At 33.6% G+C, this 19,766-nt stretch overlaps 2 protein-coding genes across 3 annotated transcripts in view; one reads left to right on the top strand and one right to left on the bottom strand.

The window, feature by feature from the left end:
• LOC127850170 (ras-related protein Rab-23-like) overlaps positions 1–13,709 on the bottom strand; it is a 31,139-nt gene extending 17,430 nt beyond the window's left edge. The window contains exons 1-3 of one of the 2 annotated variants that reach the window (XM_052382992.1): positions 13,613–13,709; positions 3,503–3,598; positions 854–2,267 (exon numbers count right to left, since the gene is read on the bottom strand). In XM_052382992.1, the coding sequence (XP_052238952.1) occupies positions 854–1,011 (158 nt within the window). In that variant the 5' untranslated portion in view covers positions 1,012–2,267; positions 3,503–3,598; positions 13,613–13,709. Of the gene's footprint in view, positions 1–853; positions 2,268–3,502; positions 3,599–8,314; positions 8,544–13,612 lie in introns of those variants that run through there. The other variant, XM_052382993.1, reaches the window with a different exon arrangement.
• Positions 13,710–16,856: 3,147 nt separating this feature from the next.
• LOC127850173 (uncharacterized) lies at positions 16,857–17,815 on the top strand. Its single transcript, XM_052382995.1, has 2 exons — positions 16,857–17,166; positions 17,421–17,815. Exons 1-2 carry the CDS (start codon positions 17,001–17,003, stop codon positions 17,702–17,704), a joined length of 450 nt encoding a protein of 149 aa, XP_052238955.1. The 5' UTR covers positions 16,857–17,000; the 3' UTR covers positions 17,705–17,815.
• Positions 17,816–19,766: the final 1,951 nt, after the last annotated feature.

Here is a 19,766-nt window from a genome sequence, read left to right as displayed (position 1 = left end):
GCAAGTATGAAAGCAATAGCTTTGATACTGTAGGAATAAAGTGGACCTAAACACAAAACTTAATCAAATTTTCAATTTTCTAAGTATAAAAAGGGCACATAATTCTGTCAAAATGCCAGTCAGAGTTACATTACTTTGCCTGCACAGTCCCCTTATGATAGTTAGTAAGTGTTGCAAGAATGAAAGCAATAGCTTTGATGCTTAAGGAATAAAATGGACCTAAACACAAAACTTAACCAAAATTTTCAATTTTCTAAGTATAAAAAGGGCACATAATTCTGTCAAAATGCATGCCAGAGTTATCTAACTTTGCCTGCCCAGTCCCCTCATGATAGTAAGTAAGTGTAACAAGTTTGAATGCAATAGCATTGTTACTCACTGAGAAAAGTGGACCTAAACGCAAAACTTAACCAAAATTTTCAATTTTCTAAGTATAAAAAGGGCACATAATTCTGTCAAAATGCACGCCAGAGTTATCTAACTTTGCCTGCCCAGTCCCCTCATGATAGTAAGTAAGTGTACCAAGTTTCAATGCAATAGCATTGATACTTTCTGAGAAAAGTGGACCTAAACGCAAAACTTAACCGGACGCCAACGCCAACGTCAACGCCGACGCCGACGCCAAGGTGATGACAATAGCTCATAATTTTTTTTCAAAAAATAGATGAGCTAATAATGACCAATGGCACACAACACTCATCTATGAAATCGTTTGTATTTCAAAAAGTAAGAAATATCTATTTTCACACTAAACTACAGCACCGAAAAATCATGTTAATTTGTATAAATATTTATATTTCATAAATCTACTATAATATATTCGACAAGCATACTATAAAAAAAATTAGCTTACTCAATCTGTCGCTCCAGGAAATCCACTCCTATAGTTTTCTTGTAGTCCTTTGTAAAGATGCCTTTGCAATATCGCTGAATCATGCTGGATTTCCCCACCGCTCCATTCCCCACCACTACCACCTTAATCGCAATCTCCATTTCCTCCTCACGTAACATTGTTACATAATGTTATACAATGATTTTTATAGAAATATCATGTCCACTTTGCATAACCTATTCTTCCTCTTCTTATATTTTCAGAACGTTATAAAATGCTTTTACAGAAAAATCATATCACATGTAATTTTACACTATTTGATATGTTTATAAATCTATAATTAATTCACAACTATTATTTTAAAATTGTCAGAATTTTGTCAGGTTCTTTACAGAAATATCATGTCATGTTTACATGACCTAATTTAATCTTCCTATATTTCACACTATTTGATCTGACCATAAATTTAGAATAATTTCACAAGTTTTATTTTAATCTGCTTGTTCCAAATTGGGAACCAGCAGTCAAAGTCTTACAATGTACAGCATTTTTCTTCAAAAGTCACTGCTTTTCTATACTATTCACTGTTGTTCTTCAATGTTCACTGTTTTTCTTCAATGTTCTCTGTTTTTCTTCAATGTTCTCTGTTTTTCTTCAATGTTCACTGTTTTTCTTCAATGTTCTCTGTTTTCTTGAATATTCACAAAGCTTTATGCTTACTCCAGTTTTGTACTCCTTCAATTATTACAGAATGTAACGTACATTTACTGAAGCAAAACATAACAATAAAAACACCCATACATATCACTTAAATGCAATTAATGTTCACAGGCAACCAATTTCAAGGCGTTTATTTTGATTTACAGTAGCAGTTCCTCCCTTTTCACAACCAAACACAATCATTGCTGTTTAAACACAACTATCGCACATAAATGCTACATACCCAAATCTTGTAGCTTGACTCTTACCTATGAAGTCATTTTCACCCTACTGTTGAATAACCTTTTAAGTAAACAACTCAGCCTTAATATGTACTCATAGTGTCCCAAATTAATACACAAAAAAGATCAAACAAACTTTGTCACAGTTTGAAATTCCATCCTTAACTTTGTTCTTCAGCCTATTATACAGATTATCTCTTATCCACAGTTTGTCCAAGTTACCCACTTGTGACCTACTGTCACCTACCAAACTTTGCCATAACTTCTCCAATACTGTCTATTGTAAACCTATATAAGTAGATTATGTATGCACGAAACTGCCTATCGGCATTCAGAACATAAATCCACCATTTTTTTTAACATTAAAAGCTTATTTTCTTCCTCTGTTTTAAAGTCTTCAGACTTCTTTCTTTAGAAAAATAATATTACAATTTTTTTTTGTGTAATTAACTTTGCAATATTGTTGCACCTTGGGTTTCTTTAACTTTTCATCTCTGCAAAAGAACAAAAAAGATGCATTTAGTAACTGATTGCAAATACAGATATAAATGAAAATATTAAAATTTATAAAGATGGAATTTGTTTAATTAAATAGAAACCAACTATTTGATATTTTTTAAGGTCTAAAGAACAGATCAAAATCATATATATTCAGAAAATAATAACAAAAGAGTGTTATTTAATAATAATATATACATTTTTTATATAAAATATATTAAGTTAAAAACATAATTTAAAGTATATTTTAAAAACAATACATTTATACATAAATAACTATTATATTTATGCCAAAAACTTGCTTTGGTGGACAAACAAATATCTTTATTTTATATGGGACCAAATTTAAACCAAAGACTCTTGTCTATGAAAAATTAAAACAATATTAAAAGTTTTTAACGTAGATGAAACTATAGCATTAATTGGTTTTAATTTTACAGAATACATTTTTCTGAATGCTTCATTTTATTATTGTGCACATAAACCATTCTATATTTTTGTAGATTTTACCTAGCAAAATTAAATATTTAAAATCATCCTTTGATTGCTAACTAAGGTTCTCAGAATTTTCCAAACATCTTAGTGAATACTAGTATCAGCTGAAGTAAATGATGTAAGCAACATAGGAATGTAGGATTATTGCAAATGTTTTTTATTATGTCACAGTCTATTCCTTCTTGCTTAACTCTAAGAATGGCTTGACAGATCAAACAGAAAACTAAATATGGAAATTCCATATCCATAAAAAAATAACTATCTATTTTTTTGTTTGAAGAGTTTGTTTACATTTAACTGTTAAGAAAAGTAAAAACTATTATAAACTGTTACAAAAATAAAGTAGTATAAATAGTTTATAGGTAGTAAGCATTTAATTCAACTAAGTAAATGTTATCTTAAATGTTCCCTTAAATTCAACTTAAATCACAACGTTCCTTAAGAACTTAAAACTCTTTCAGTGCTGCAGGAACCAAAATTTGAAGGCCTTTGCAAACAGTTTTGATCCAGATGAGACGCCACAGAACTTGGCGTCTCATCAGGATCAAAACAGCTTGCTATTCTGATAGTATTCTTTGAATAAAAAATCAAAGAAAATGCTAATTATAGAAATTCAGCCGACGACATTTTAGCAGACGACATTTTAGCAGACGAAAAATTTCCCAGCATGCAAAGGGTTAAGAATACAGGCCCAGATTTCATCCACACAAACTGAGCCTGTGACCTCTGTATGTACCTTTAGTGATTCACCGTCACTGCATTACGACAGGGACATGACTACGTCAGGGGACATTACTCCGTCAGGGGCACTCAAACCCTCGTACTCAGACACCTGAAGATGTACAAGCAGTTGTTGACACTCGAATGTTACCTGATACTATGCAAATAGTTCTGAATCACCACCAAACAATGGATGACCATAATTATATTATATAGGCAGTCATGTGGTTATAAAGGTCATCATAAATCATTTCTGTGCATAATTGTCTCTCAAGTGAGATTGCTTTGTCCATATGCAAAGCTGTCAGATCAAATTTCGCCATCATTCGATCACTTAATCAATAATACACAATCATACACAATGAATATTCAAATTGATTTTAAATCTTGAATTCTTAATATAATCTTATTGCTCAGGTTTGTGTATGGTATGTATAATGTTTATGAAACTTGTCAACAGGTTGTCTAAAGTTTAGTTTAGATAAACTGATTTGTCATTCCAATTTGCTAGGATCTTATAGACAAGTCAAATCTGCATTCACATCTATAACTACAATTCCTTATCATTTATGGCAATCTACTCTACAAACAAATACCTTTGTCAACCCTTACAGTGCGGGAACCGAGTTGTGAAGGCCTTTGCAAACAGTTTGGATCCAGATGAGACGCCACAGAACGTGGTGCTCATCTGGATCCAAACTGTTTGCTATTCTGATAGTATTCTTTGAAAAAAAATCGAAGAAAATGCTAATTTTAGAAATTTAGCAGACGACATTTTAGCAGACGACAAATTTCCCAGCATGCAAAGGGTTAACATAATTGATGCAGCTGATCATGATCATGACAGTTATAAAGACATCGGTTATAATGAAAACAACTCAACAATAATCAAAAATCAATGAAATTGATATATGCCTTAAATTGTATTTGAAAAATAAAGCAGAAATACACAAAGGATAATTTGTAAGTGCACATCACTGATCTATCATCAGCTTTTTTTTATACCAGAAAAAGTAAAACATTTCTTCCTTTTATGTTAATTAATTCATAAAGATTCAATAAAGAATTTACATTTGGTATACCCAAAAAGGAATTCAGTGGAAACAATATTTTTTATAACCATGCATTTTTATTTTTTGAATAGAATACTACATACAAGTCATTTATCCACTCCTTAACAACAACCCAATTACAAATGTTAAAATAAATTACAAATAACAAGCTAAAAACAAAACAAAATATAGCACAAATAACTATAACACACCTACTACAAAATAGGTATACAACATGAAATGGGTCACATCATGCGAAAAAGGGTCTCAGATGCAATAGGTAGCCAGCAAAGCTGCAGAAAAGCCTTCACATTTGCGCAGTCTGATAAGGAGCTACTTCATCCCAAAATCATTAACCACAAAACCTTGCGCGACTGTCGAGCAGACATGGTAGCTCCGAATCAGACTGGGTTATGTGCCAGCTTGTCTGGACATAATGCTGGTTGCATAAGGCATAAGACCCATTTTCACATGATGCTCTTTAAATGGTAACATCCAATACCTCACAGCAATGACTGTATTTACTCCTCTTATCTCTAATAATTTATTTAGCAAAATAATCGTTTCTGTCATCTTTCAGATTTTCAAAACTGAAGATCAATTCAATCTCTTGAAACATTAATCTGTGAAAAGCTCCAACATCCCTGCAAGCAAAGCATTCCAAGATACCTATTGTGCTATTTATTTATAAAAGGAATTCAAGCCATTTCATCCCAGTTCATATTATCAATCTGGGCCTTACACTTGTGAGTGATTTCTCTAAACAATCAATAAGGAACTGTGATTAATTCCAATTACATGATAAAATCTATTTGTGCCATCAATATTTTCAAATCAATAAATGGTAAATACCTTTTAGCATACACATGTCCAGTATTGACTTTAAAACAGGGAAAATAAGAATCATCACGAATAAGAAGGTACATGCAATGAACATGTCAACTGAAAATATTACTAACAAAACATCCAAATGTCATAAAGAAGTGTTTTCGACACTAAACCATTGATAGATGGCCAGATCTGTCATAATGTTCAGGTAACTGTCCACCTTGTGCCCCAAAACAACACGTACAGTGTAGTATGCACCTCGGCTGACCAGTTCATGCACAAGGAAATACCAGGGCAATATCGCAAATCCAATATGCGTCAGTCTCTATGAAAACTGGGCTTACAGCATGAACGTGCGTAATGTATTGACTGGGCTTACAGCATGAACGTGCGTAATGTATTGACTGGGCTTACAGCATGAACCTGCGTAATGTATTGACTGGGCTTACAGCATGAACGTGCGTAATGTATTGACTGGGCTTACAGCATGAACGTGCGTAATGTATTGACTGGGCTTACAGCATGAACGTGTGTAATGTATTGACTGGGCTTACAGCATGAACGTGCGTAATGTATTGGACCAGGCAAATCTTGGATGACACTTTTAACTTTGATTGGATTTTAATTTAGAAGAGAATTCCTTTAAATGAAAAATTCTGTAACCTGTGACAATAATTTGCACACATGCATTAAGCTTTGTTTTCCCAGACCACTGTTTATACCAATACATGTAAGAATAACATAATCCACCCCCACCCCTTAGCTCTCAAATCTGACGACCTTAACATACCATTGTATTTTTCAAATAATAAAAATTGGAGCAATCAAACCATGTTTGATCTTTTATTAAAAAGAGAAAACATTTTCCATATTTGTGATTTTTGTTTAGGTAAGTAAACACTTACAAGTCCCAAAGCTCTCAAAGTATAAACAATTCTTAACTAGAAATGGCGCAGCCACAGCCGACGCGTATCCCCACGCTGCAGCTTTTGACCTAGGGGTCAGATCAAAATTTCAAATAGTGCACAATGTCGCACATATGCTCATAACTACCATGTGTTTAAGTTTCAAGGTTCTAGTGCTAATAGTGTAGGTGGAGATAGTGGCCAGGACGGACGGACAGGTGGACGGACAGACGGCGGAGATAACCACATAATCCCCCCGCTCCAATTTGGAGCATGGGGATAACTAGAACTGGTTCTACCCAGCACACTAATCCTATTTCATAATAATAAAGGTCCTGCTTTGTGAACCCTCATGTATTATAAGATACATCATAATATTTATACTTATCGATCACATATGAGAACCTCTGATCTTTTTACAAGCATATCCCCGTGGCTTATCCTTCGTAACTCACAGAATATATCCACAAAGCCCAAGTGTTGTAGCCTGTTAGACAGATTATCTTTACACTCACAGAAGAATTAGGAACATTTGATATTCCACATTGTTAGGCTAAATTATTTTCAAAGAAGGTTTTCTTATGCTTTATTATAGGTATTCATATACAGCAAGACCCCATAACGGCTTTACTGATTATGGAACAAAGTATCATTCACTGCCACAGTCAGTTCAATTCTTAATCCCCTATGAATATCTGGTTTAAGCATAATAATATAATCCATGTAAGAGATTAAGTTTAGGGACAAAGAAGGATGAAGTCTTGTAAATGCAACATGGGAATAAAGAAAATATGACCATTAGCAAAACTATACAAATGAACATGCATTTGTCGAAGACGGCTGAAGATGCATACATTATCGAAGCAGACTATAAACCGCACCTTTAAACCGAACCTTTTTTGTATTTTTAGTACTAATATGCAATATATTACATAGAAAAAGCATTTAATTAGATGGAATTTAGAATAACAACAGGATATTTCTTGTTACTTCCTTCTAACCTAATCATGTTCCTGGAGAATCAGTTAATAGTAATAGGCATTTAAACATTTGATAAAAACAACAAAATTATATGAAATTACAACTAAATATTATTGAAAGGCTGCACACAACACTTTTATGGCTTCACACCTAATTAAGTTAAAGAAAATCATTTTAAGAATAACTTGTTTACTTGAAACCAATTATCACACAATATAAACTCTTCAAAGATAGCTGTTAAAATCCATTTACACAATATTTTATTATGTTCACACGCAAATTAAAAAAAATAATTCACCACTGATGCTTGAACAACCATTAAAACCTCATTGAAAACGATCTTTCAACCCCTCCAAATTACCACAATATCTACGATTCCTTTCACTGATTTCTATTTCCCCCAAAAAACTTTAGGCTTATTGGTATAGACGACCGGTCTACATCACATATACAATTCAATCCTTAGCAGTTCGGGTATTTTATTTACAAACTTTCGGCTATCTTACATTTTAACCTTGAATAAGCAATTTTAGCCAGGTAATGTGTCTTCAATTAGATTATTGCCTCTTTTCATGTTGGGCTTTTAGAGATTTAAATTGAGATGTCAAAAAATCTAAATTGCTTTTGATAAACATAATACACCAATAAATGTCTAAGTACAATTATTAAAGTGGCTAAACTGTCCACCAATATAGGTCTCTTTGAAATTGGAAATGTAAGAAGTCATTTGGAAAAAATAAATGAGCTACGCTCTTTGAAAAGGCGGTTTAATGCATGTGCGTAAAGTGTCGTCCCAGATTAGCCTGTACAGTCTGCACAGGTCAATCGGGCATGACACTTTCCGCTTTTATTGTATTTTTCATTTAAAGTTAGTCTCTTCTTAGAAAAAAACCAGTTGAGGCTTATCTGGTATGACATTTTCGCACATGCATTAAACCCCCATTTCACAGAGCACAGCCAAAATACTTTTTTAGATTAGGCCCAATATTGGCCAAAAACTCAATAAAAAACAACACAGCAAGCAAACTTATATTTAATATAAGTTTAAAACAATGTTCTTACCTTGATTGACTCTTAGTCTTTTTATACTAACATAGTCCAATATATCATCACACTATTGAAGTATACTACTTTTATATATATGTATATACCATCTATTTCAAATAACACAACAAACTCTTTGTTGTTAACACTGATACAGGCAAGTCCATGTCTATGTAACACATAACAACTAACTGATCGAATATAGATCCCTTATCAATGATTATCGCACAGATAAACCCCAACAAAAGATCTTCACATTAGTATTAGTATTGCTCATCAAATTACGAGTCCATCAGTCTATGGTGTGTGTGTGTGTGCACAGCTATTATTCAAATCTAAGAAATTTAAGCCACACTTCAGCGAATGAAATTACAACACTGTATTTTGAAGCACCTGGCATTACATGAAATGAAAATCAAACAAGAAACTTATCATAGAATAAATAATACAATGATAAATGGGAGCGATTATTATTTGCACTAAAACATGCAGAAGTTTATCTGCAATTTTTGTTTAGTATTAAAAGGAGGACAAATAAAAATAAAGTGGATTTGTAAAGATCATTGAATTTCTTAAGTGTCTTATTGAGGACACATAAATTAGGGTGAATGTGCATGATATCATTTATCAAGTAGTGTTCATTTCAGTGAAATCTCGCAGACAAAGAAATCATTTCTTTTTGCAAAGAATATGCACATATTTAATTTAAGCGTATTGCAAGACAAAACATTTGACACATTAATTTGCTTTATGTTATAAAACCACATAAGAAATGGATAAAACACACAGTTATCATAGTCCTACACAATTTAATATTTTCATTGCAGCATAAATTTAAACAATATCAAAATATTTAAATGCATTGAATTATAATTCTATACAATAATTGTAAACATTTTGTGACATATAATAGATCCATTTCTTTTTAATATGACTTAATAAGATCAAATACACAACACTACTACAAAGCCACCAATAAGTACTTCACATTTCAGTCGACAGATTGACATGAAAATCTAAACTATCAGCAGATAAGAAGACCTGGTATAACACACAACAATAGAAGAGAAGTGTCAAGTCTGATTCAATTACCAAACCTTTGAACCAGAAAACATTTAGATCAGTATCCAACTTCAAAAACAAAACCGTAAAAAATACCTCATGCAAGTTAACATTTCTTACCTCCCTTGATCATAGACGTATCAATTTGGTAACTGCAGGGTTTTTTTTTACTACGAAAGTGACGCCGATATTCGGCGCCTTCCCCTACCAGAATTTTTCCCCTCAAATTACAATTTCCCCACCAAAAATATCATTTTTCACCAAAATATAATATTTTCTCTCAAAGAAATGTTTATTTTTCCTTTGGGCATTCGACAATTATCCAATTTGCACCATGTACAACGATCTTTCTCTCTCTCTCCAGACGAACACAAAAAATCTGGGAATCCCAGTTATTCTAAATATAGCTCTTAAATTACGTCATGGAAACCGGGCAACTAATTGTAATAATCATGTGACTATTTTACTGGATTCCGGTCTTGCGCGAGAAGGGTGTTTCGTCAATAAATTACCGGAAACCAGTTGAATTTTCATACGGGCTATGTGCAAGCCAAGATATAAACGTGAAAACAGAAAAAAATGTCTCACAATTGGCGTTCTTACACAAACAAAATAAAACATTCGGACTCGGAAGATACTGAACGCATCGAGGCATTTTTTAAGAAAGAATCATCGAAAACCGTTATAACCCAGCAGGATTCTGAGGTAATAAACATCGAACATTGTGAAAGTGAAAGTAGACAATCTGCAGCTGCCGCTCCTTTCCCTTCCAATACTGTAGCAGATCAAGATCGTCAACCCATTCATCATGAAATTGAAATCACAAAATTGACATCGTCCCCCGGCCCCAGTACAGAAATATAGTTGAAAACATTTCCCATAATTAGATCTACACCTGCAACTTAATTAAGGACTTTGACTTTAATACGTGTTAAATGTGTTTAAGAACAAAAAGGACGGAGACAAGCCTCTTTTGATGAGTTATAGACATTGAAATGAACAGTTTTTATTTTTTCCCCTAATATGTCTCTTTCGCACTCTTTTTTCCCCTTTCACCCAGCGTCCAGCGTCTTCCCCTTTCTCTAAAAAAAAACCCTGAACTGATATGAATGCAAATGACTCGCTTTAGGAAAACTGGGTTTAATGCACATGCTCAAAAGTTACGTCACAGATTAGCATGACTGTGCAGTCCTCACAGATTAATCAGGGATGACACTTTCCGCCTAGACTGATTTTTTTATTGGAAGACATTTCCTTCGAACAAAAAAATCCCTAAAAGTGGGAAAAGTCTTCCCAGTCTAATCAGGGACCACACTTAGGCAACATTCATTAAGTCAGGCTTTTCAAGAGCATGGCCTTACTTCATTGTTATTTTTTGGCTTATATTCATGTAAAAACAGTCAACCAAATTATAGCAAACATTAGGACTGTGCTCTGTGAAAAGGGGGTTTTATATGTATGTGCCCAGCCTAATCAGGGACGACACTTTCTGCTTTAACTGGATTTTTGCCAAGAAGAGACTTTCTTTAAACAAAAAATATCATACAAGCGAAAAGTCCCTGATTAGCATGTGCAGACTGCACAGGCTATTCTGGGACGAGACTTTACACACATGCATTAAACCCCTTTTCAAAGAATGGCCCATTTGGTTTCTTTATTCAAGTTAATTGCTTGAGTAAGATATAAAGTCACAGCATATTCTCATCCCTCTGGGAATTGCAAACAGGACTTTTAAAGTAGAAAAGCTTAATGGGGAATTAATTAATATGAAAACATGAATTGCCTAAAAAATGAATATCTAGTTACTTTAAATATATATCATTTTGAAACACAGAAATGTATTAATAGCTCCTAAAACTTGTTTTGGTAAATTGTTTTCTTCATCAGAGAATCCGTATGTTATTTTGGGATTATAATATATACTGTTTCCCTGGGGATGTTGGTTCTATAAAATTTATTAAAAATTGAAATGAAAGTCTATATAAGGAGATACATTTACTGAGTCTTCATTATGAAAACTTTATTTAGAAGTAAGCATAATGTATAATTACACGATAAAAATTCATTATCAAGGACTTTTTGACTATCTTTCTGATCTTATAATAATGAGATATTATCTACCAAATAAATAGCAGAGAAAAAAATTAGGAATTCAAAGTGCAAGCCCTTTGGGCTTTTGTTTCTGGAATATGAGCAAATCTAAAAAAGAATTTACAAGACGTTATAATGCTGGATCTCTTGAATGGCCCTAAACAAAACATGGATATTGGCACAAGTTTTCCCAACTTATTAATTAAATTACATTTTTGATTAAAATTTTCTTTTTCAATCAAAATAAATTTTAAATTGAAGCAAATATTTGCTGCGAGTTTCAAGGGTAAGTCTCATGTACATTGTATGCTTCTCACATCTGCTCCACATCCAAGAGAATGATCCTTATTCTAGTTCTTTATGCAAATATTGACTTTAGCTATACAGACATATTTTTGTCTGACCTTCTTTAATAAACAATAATTTACAAATAGAACAACTTTTTTTTTTATAAAGGGAAATAAACAAAAAATACACAGTATTCTCTTGTTAATATGTATCAAGCGATTAAGGAAACAAGTAGCAGGATTTCTAAATTAATTAAAACAATGCACAATTTTTTTTTTACCTTCAATGATTTGTTTTCCTTTTAAAGTAACATTACTACTCAAAATCAAATCGTACAATATTTCGTAAAATAAAGCTAAACAATTAAAAATCATTGTTCCTCATGGCAATTGCCGAAATTTCAACACCAGATGGGTCTGGTAAAAAAGATGTTTGTGGATACAAAATGCTCGTTTTTATTATGGTTTTAACATGGTACCATTTTAGTGTTCGTGTGTCGTATGAATAGATATATTTGCAGGAAATTAGCATGGAATTTATTGTGGTCACAAATAAATAAAAACAAGCATTTTGTATCTACAAAAATCTATGTAATCATACCACATCTAGCATTGAAATTGTGGCTATTGCTTATAAGGAACACTGATTGTTTAGGTGTAAACTTTATTTTACGAAATACTTCACAAAATTTTCGTTGATTTTGAGCGTTATAGAGACTCTAAATCCATGTCAAAATAGTTTATTTACAGAGTATAAGCCACGCAAAGCTGAAAATTCCTTATACACCCACAATAACATTCACTACCGCATGGTTACCTGGTATCATGTCATCACATTGTAAAGGACAGTACTCCATTGCTAAAGCATTAGCTCAACAAAACTTAATTTTGTTTATTCACTGAACATTCGATTTAATTCAAAGTTAAACAGTTATTTAACTTTTTTATAATTTCTATTTACAATTAATCAAGTTTCTGATGTATGTGTCATTCTTCTTTTGAGCAATATGGGCGCAGAAAAGTGCTCAAGAATGTCATAAACCCAAATGTTTGAATGTTTTTAAATACATATAGGCATATATAGCTATATGTTACTATTAAAAGATTTCCTAAAAAAAATGTCCAATCGGGACAGGGTATTCCAACTGAACATGTGTATATCACCTGACGTGATGTATGCGCACAGTTCTTATGCAAGCAATGGTAATGCAACATTTTTAGAGAATATATATGGAGAAAGTGAAAGTGTCTGCTTGACTTTGCAATGTTTTTGGAAATTTAATGATGAGGACCAATCAAATGTATGGAATATTTATACATTTGTATTATTTAAGTTGAAGTAAGAAAATAAAATGCAAGTTTGCTTGTTGGTTTCCTCATAAATTGGTTCTGTGTGCATTTATTTTCAAGCTTAGTAATGAAAGTAAAACAAAATACTCAGAGCACATGCGTGTTAAGTTATCACAAGAACCTCTTCTTAATGTAAAGAAAAATATCACTACCAGGAGACGCATGGTATGATGGAAACTACAATATATTGATTTACTCCCAAACTTTCACACAAAGTGAAAAAGAGTGCAAAAAAACAAGAGGGCTGAGATTGAAAGGTACGCATTTAACCCTGATTTAAACGTTGTGTTGCCTTCATATCGTCAATATTAATATTTTGATAAAGTTTCATCAAGATTAAGTAAGTATTGCAACAAGTTTAAGTTCAAGTTTTATTGTTTGCATGGTTAATGTTCTTTAATTTGCATACAATAATAATTTGACTAAGGAGATATTAACAAGAAATAAGGAGTAACATCTCCTAAAGATGAAATACAGAACTACAGAAATAACTTTGACTGCGGTACTATGACGCTTCCATACTGACCTGTCACTGTATATTGATGCTTCTTGACTTGAAATGAAACTACTCATTCGTCGAGCATGTAAAGTGTTGTGTACATTCGCTACCTTATTAACTGCGGTCTTACTGTTTTCTGATTTGTACCCAGCTCAACTAGTAACTAATAATTTTGCGTTCTCAGATACTTCGAACCGTTCGATTTTTTATTTGAATATTTATTTCGTAAGCAACGCGATACGCGGGACAGAATGATACATTAAATTTGATTGATTGTTTGATTGATTGATTGATTGATAAATCTATCGATTATAGATAGACGGACAGACCGACCCGACCGACCGACCGAAAGACAGACAGACAGATAATGGTACAATTAAATTGATGCCATCTTTGTTATAAAAGAGTGTAACAGGGTATTATATGGTGAACATGACAATTAAGTTTTTGATGATACGTGTTGTTCGTTGTAAGCAACGTAAACAACATCCCACGTATGTTCATATTTCCAATAGTCTCTATAGTTGCCTCATAAATACGTGATGTACTGATTCTATGTATCCGGGTGCTTATACGTCTGACTGGATTCCTTATGACAACTGTTTTCTATTCTTGAAATACTTTTTGAAAAACACAAAAGCGTAAAAGACAAAAACGCATCACTATTACTAACGCTCGATTGGTCATTGTCGGCTCGGGTACTACTAAAATGTACCCCGGGTACTCTTAAGTATACTTACATGTACCCCGGGTACGGTAAATATACTTACACGTACCTGGTCGAAATTAGACTGTACCCGAGTTGTATTCTCGCCCAAATCCGATGTCGTAAAACGCGCTACCAATTACCTTAAAACGGTATTGTTTATCTTTAACAAACTTCTCTTAAAAATATGCATCAACATGCTTTTTGAGTACGAGTTTCGATAATATAGAGGCCATTTAACAGACGTTCGACATAAATGTGAACATAATTAATTTTTAAAAAAATAGCCGACAACGACCGATTTAGCATGAAAAATTCCCGGGTACGTGTAAGTATATCGTACCCGGGGTACATGTAAGTATAATTAAAAGTACCCGGGGTACATGTAAGTAGTACCCGAGCCGACAATGACCAATCGAGCATTACTAAACAATAATATCCCGCCTGGTAACATAGATATATTATCTATGATATCCGAGATAATGATGGTGTAGATGTCTTTTTCCCGCATCGTTCGCAACAACTTCAGCCTCGTTCTATTTTTGTAATGATCTGCGATATTTCATTCAGCATCCGCGCAAAGTGCATGGTTGCCTCATAATCATCGAAAACGAGTGACACTGTTTCACTATTTTTATTTGACCTCCATGGTACAGTACAAGAATGCAGACCAGGCGTATAAACATTATTATACACCATGTATTATAAGATTACTCTATTTATGGACACGGTAACAACAATTAAGAGTATATCGACACTAAGCTGCCCTAAATTTGGATTGCCTCAATTTGTTTAGGCGTCTTACTTTCCACCCATGTATAGCCACTATACAAATAACCGGTGCACCAATTTTTATTATCGTAGGTCAAAGGGTTCTGAACATATTGCGTGGACTCCCGACATTGTCCTTTCACGTGTTGACCTCATCATCTATAGACGTCATTCTTTTCTCCCAAGTAATCTGCATACCCATATAGATGATTGTAGGCGAAAGCATTCTCTAGATATTCTCGGTGATGCTCATGTATATCTACCTCATCCGTCCCATTTGTCTAAGACACTGTTTATCTTAATGAGCTTGTATTATATGGATCTAAAATTAGAGCAATTTTATATTGCCACATGAACTCGAATCATTCGGAATAGAAAACCGCATGTCAGAATCACTAAAGTCTAATGTCCGGTTTGTGCCTCCCCCCCCCCCATCATTGAGGAAGAATTGAACATTGAAAACTGGAACATATGCGCTGATGGCAACAGCAATTTTCACTGACGGACTCAACTTTGCAAACTAAACAAACACGCAAACGATAAAAACTAAAACTTACTAACTTACAAGCTGTATTATTGTGTTACATCGGGGTTAAAGGTCATTGAATTGATATTTATTCTCTATTATTTCTATGCAATTTCAATTGTGAGGCTATCCGTTTATTTTAATTTGTACTTGAATAATTTGTAAACACTTTTGGGCTAAGTTTGAGGTTTGGAATGCCTTGCTATACCTCTTTGGAGTCCCCATCCCCAATACTTTGCATTGAACTCTCCAATGCGTAGGCCCACCCTAGTTTTATATATGTTTGTATGTGTGTTTTTTGTGTACTTAATTGTCTTGGACAGTACATTTGTTTGCATTCTACTGTTTGCCTTAACTAAATTTCGGCTTATTACAATTAAGTTCCACTGCTGTTTCAGCTGAAGTTTCACTTTTTATATATTGAAATTATCTATAAATATAAGTCCGTTAAAAATCTGATACAATGTGACAACATTTCTTATATTGTATCAGATTTTAAACTGAAATTCTGTGATTTTGCATAATACTTCTTTACACTTATTTTGAATACACTGACATAATTTTCACACATGATTTTTTATTATTTCATGTTAAGTCCGAAGACAGACAATACTTGCGGTGCTCAGTCAGAAACAAGACTGTCCAATGTCAAGCGTCAGTAAAACAGTACCGCGACATGTTCACCACGGGGGTAGGGGGACACGTCCATCCAGCTGATCCTGGTGCTACCAGCAAGGTAAAGTTAGCTAAGAAGGTACGATTTTATGTATATTTTACAATAAGAACCGCTGATCTTTATTTAATTCAATACATTTATTTCAAGAACTCATTAGGATATAAAAACAACTCACGATCGTTAAAATATAATTTATTTTATTGTATTAATTGTACATTAAATTGTATTTTATTTTTCAAAATCAAACTTATATTTGTGTTTGAGGTGAAGGAAGTTGCCCGAGAGCGTGTGTTTCAGCCAGCCGCCGCCATCGTCGAACGTGTGATGAAGGAGATGGTGACCCCAGACGACGTAAGCTTACCAAAACTAGCCAAGCTATAGTGCGTGCTGCTAGCCACCACCGACGTCTCCGTCCCGATGATCCAAAAGACCTAGGGTTTGAGGTGAGTAAGCGTCCGTTTGTATCAACATTACTCCATTGCGTTGCCTTTCCTTACATTTCTTTTAATATTTTAATTAATTAATTATTAAACTTTTGTTGTAATAATAATATAATTGTAACCAAAATAACATTTTTTCAGCAACCTGGCAGGCTATCAGAGAGGTGTTTTCTGGGACTGCGATAAAGGGGTGCGTTTTCCACCTTACCTTGCGGATTTACCGGAAAATCAACGCCGATGGACTTTGTACCGCTTACCAACAGCAGGGGGACAAGTACCAGTTGTTCAGGAAGATCATGTCGCTACCATACCTGCCTGTGGAACAGATAGAACCAGCATTCAGCAGGCTCATGGAGGTCGCAAAAGGATACATTGCCCGTACGTGGGTCAACGGCAGTGTCTGGCGACCTCACAATCGGTGCGTCTTAAGAGAGGTTGTTCGCACAAATACCGACTTTGAAGGTAACTATAATATTATTAGCATTATTGATCAATAAGTAAAAAGCAATTTCACATTGAATATAACTAAGTTGATGCTTTATACATGTACAGAACGCAACCAAAATATTTGATTACAATATAAAGAAGTGGAACCTCATAATATAGATTTTAAAGTGCTCTGTGATTATACTTTCATGGTATACAATATCGGTATTCAGAATGTGTTTTATAATAATATTATTAAATATAATAATTTGTTTTTATTATAATCACAGGGTGGCAAAGACGTATCAACGCCAGATCAGGTAACCCTAACCTTGGTATGTACAAGGTGGCCGCTCTACTCAGAGACGAATCAGAGACTGTGGACTTACAGATACGACTGGTGAGTCAGCACCTCCTCACTAAGATCAAGAGGAAGACATTTGTGGAAATACATGGGAGACTTCACCAAGCCCGGACGATTATGAAGAGGAAAAACTGTCGACAACAGACCTACGGAGGACCATCAGTCACATCAACGCCCTGGGACCATCAACTGAGGTGCACCTATGTTTGACGACGACGAATGAACTGTAAAATGATATTAAACTGAACTCTTTGTGACAGTGAATAATGTGATAATTCTATATAATTTATAATGTTTGTTTCAATGTTATATGTGTTTGTTACTGTAATTTGTAATTAATGTTGAAAATAATATATGCCTTAATATATGTCTTGTCCTATATTGATTTGTTTCGATCTTTTGTTTCTGTAATGTGTCTTAAATAAATAAAAAAATAAATAAATAATATTTTTGCTTTTTGTGATTTGGTATGAAACCCAGGTATGAATCGCTTCATGTACTCGTTTTTTTCAATGTGCTTGTTTTGTGCTAAAAGTCGTTTTTATTGCAAAATGTTATAAAAATGAGTTTCTTGTATATACTTGTATAAAATTCTGCTGAAACATTTACATAATTTGTAATAAATACATTTAGCACAATACAATATAAAGAAGTGAAACTCCAGCTGCTGGAGCAGTATTGAATTTTCAAAATGCAAATATATGTTAAGTTTTAAATATTGTTATGTGACTGACTGATATTATTGAAATGTTTCTTCACTGTTATGTACTGCATTTTCTTTCATGCACAATTTGTAAAAAGTGCATTCCTTCAATTGAGTAAATTGAGAAAATATTATTAACATAATTACTCAGTTACTAATTACCTCAATTACTGTAAAGAATTTAACAGGAATGTAGATAATATTTCACACATCTGAAGTGAGGAATTCAATAACATATTAACGTCATTTAAAAGCAAGACTTCATTTGGGTATTTTTTTTTAATCAATCAGTAATACAATTTTTAAAGATTTGGTACATTTATTTTTAGATAAAATAATAGTAAAAATATTTAATTCAAGACTGAATTAATCTTTGAATCGCAAATTCATTAATATGTGTCTAAGTTTTTTTTTAATAAAACAGTACTACAATATTTTACAAGACTTTGAACGTATGTTAATAGCATTCAACTTAATTGAAGATCTTCTATTAATTCAGTGTTTAAATCTACATTTATTATTACTATTTTTTTTTTAAATAAATGCACCAAATCATAAAAAAATAGTATTGCTTTATTTAAATCGTTAATTTACTTTCAATAAAGTTACATTTCAAATTCAATCTACATTTTTTGGTTTAGTATCTAAAATTATTATTTTTAAAAAGTTCAGTGGTAGCTCATTCATGCCCCTAAATTCTTTATTGTAGGCATTGCATTAATTAATCAATTCAAAATTAATCACCAGTTTGCAAATATATGCCCCTGATGTTAGCCAACAATAGGTGTCATTAACACCTCATTGTCTATCTATCTATCTCTGTATACTGCCAACCGCTCTTTCGAGTATTATAGGCAGGGAAAGGTGCTCGTCAGGAACATTAGTGAGTGTGAAAGGTAAAAAGGACCCAACAAAGGATATTGTTGGGTAGTGAGACTAAAAGCTTGACACCTCCAGGAGAATGGAGAGAAATCAAGTGGTTTAAAGAGTTTAGTGAAGGTGACAGATAAAAGTGAGGGTTAAAAAACAGCTTGGCCATGGAGAAAGTAACTGTGTTCAATGACGTTATGGTTCCTTGTGATGTGTAGGACCTGGCATTTAGATGGGTTAAATTTCATGTCCCAGTATTGTTCCCATTCTGAAGCTTGTCAAGGTCTTGTTGCAGAGATGCACAATCTGAGAGAGAGTTTACAGTGAGGTAAATAGTCGTATCGTCTGCAAAAAGGCGAACGTCGGATTTGGTGACGGAAGAAGGGAGTTGGTTTATATAGATAAGAAAGAGAAGTGGTCCAAGGACAGAGCCTTGGGGGACACCAGAGGTTACTGGAACTTCTGTGTAGCACTCACCATCCAATACAACTGTCTGACTTCTGCCAAAGAGGAAGGAACGGGTCCAGCCTAGAACCTGAGAGGAGTCACCATATTGTTGGAGGAGATAGAGGAGTTTCAGATGGTTTACCTTGTCAAAGGCTTTACTGAAATCAAGAAGGATGAGATCAGTTTGGCGGCCTGTTGCTAGGTTGTTGACAAGCTGGTCCGTTAACTCAATCAGTTGTGTCTCACAGAAGC

Source organism: Dreissena polymorpha, chromosome 11 (genome assembly GCF_020536995.1).
Source record: "Dreissena polymorpha isolate Duluth1 chromosome 11, UMN_Dpol_1.0, whole genome shotgun sequence".
Classification (NCBI taxonomy): Eukaryota; Metazoa; Mollusca; class Bivalvia; order Myida; family Dreissenidae; genus Dreissena; species Dreissena polymorpha.
Note: the sequence above shows the minus strand (reverse complement) of the source record. Positions and strands in the feature narration are given on the sequence as shown.

Coding starts and splice junctions, on each gene's coding strand:
- LOC127850173 (XM_052382995.1), top strand. CDS start 17,001: ATGTCGCTACCATACCTGCCTGTGGAACAGATAGAACCAGCATTCAGC. Junction 17,167..17,420: donor CACAAATACCGACTTTGAAG/GTAACTATAATA, acceptor TTATAATCACAG/GGTGGCAAAGACGTATCAAC.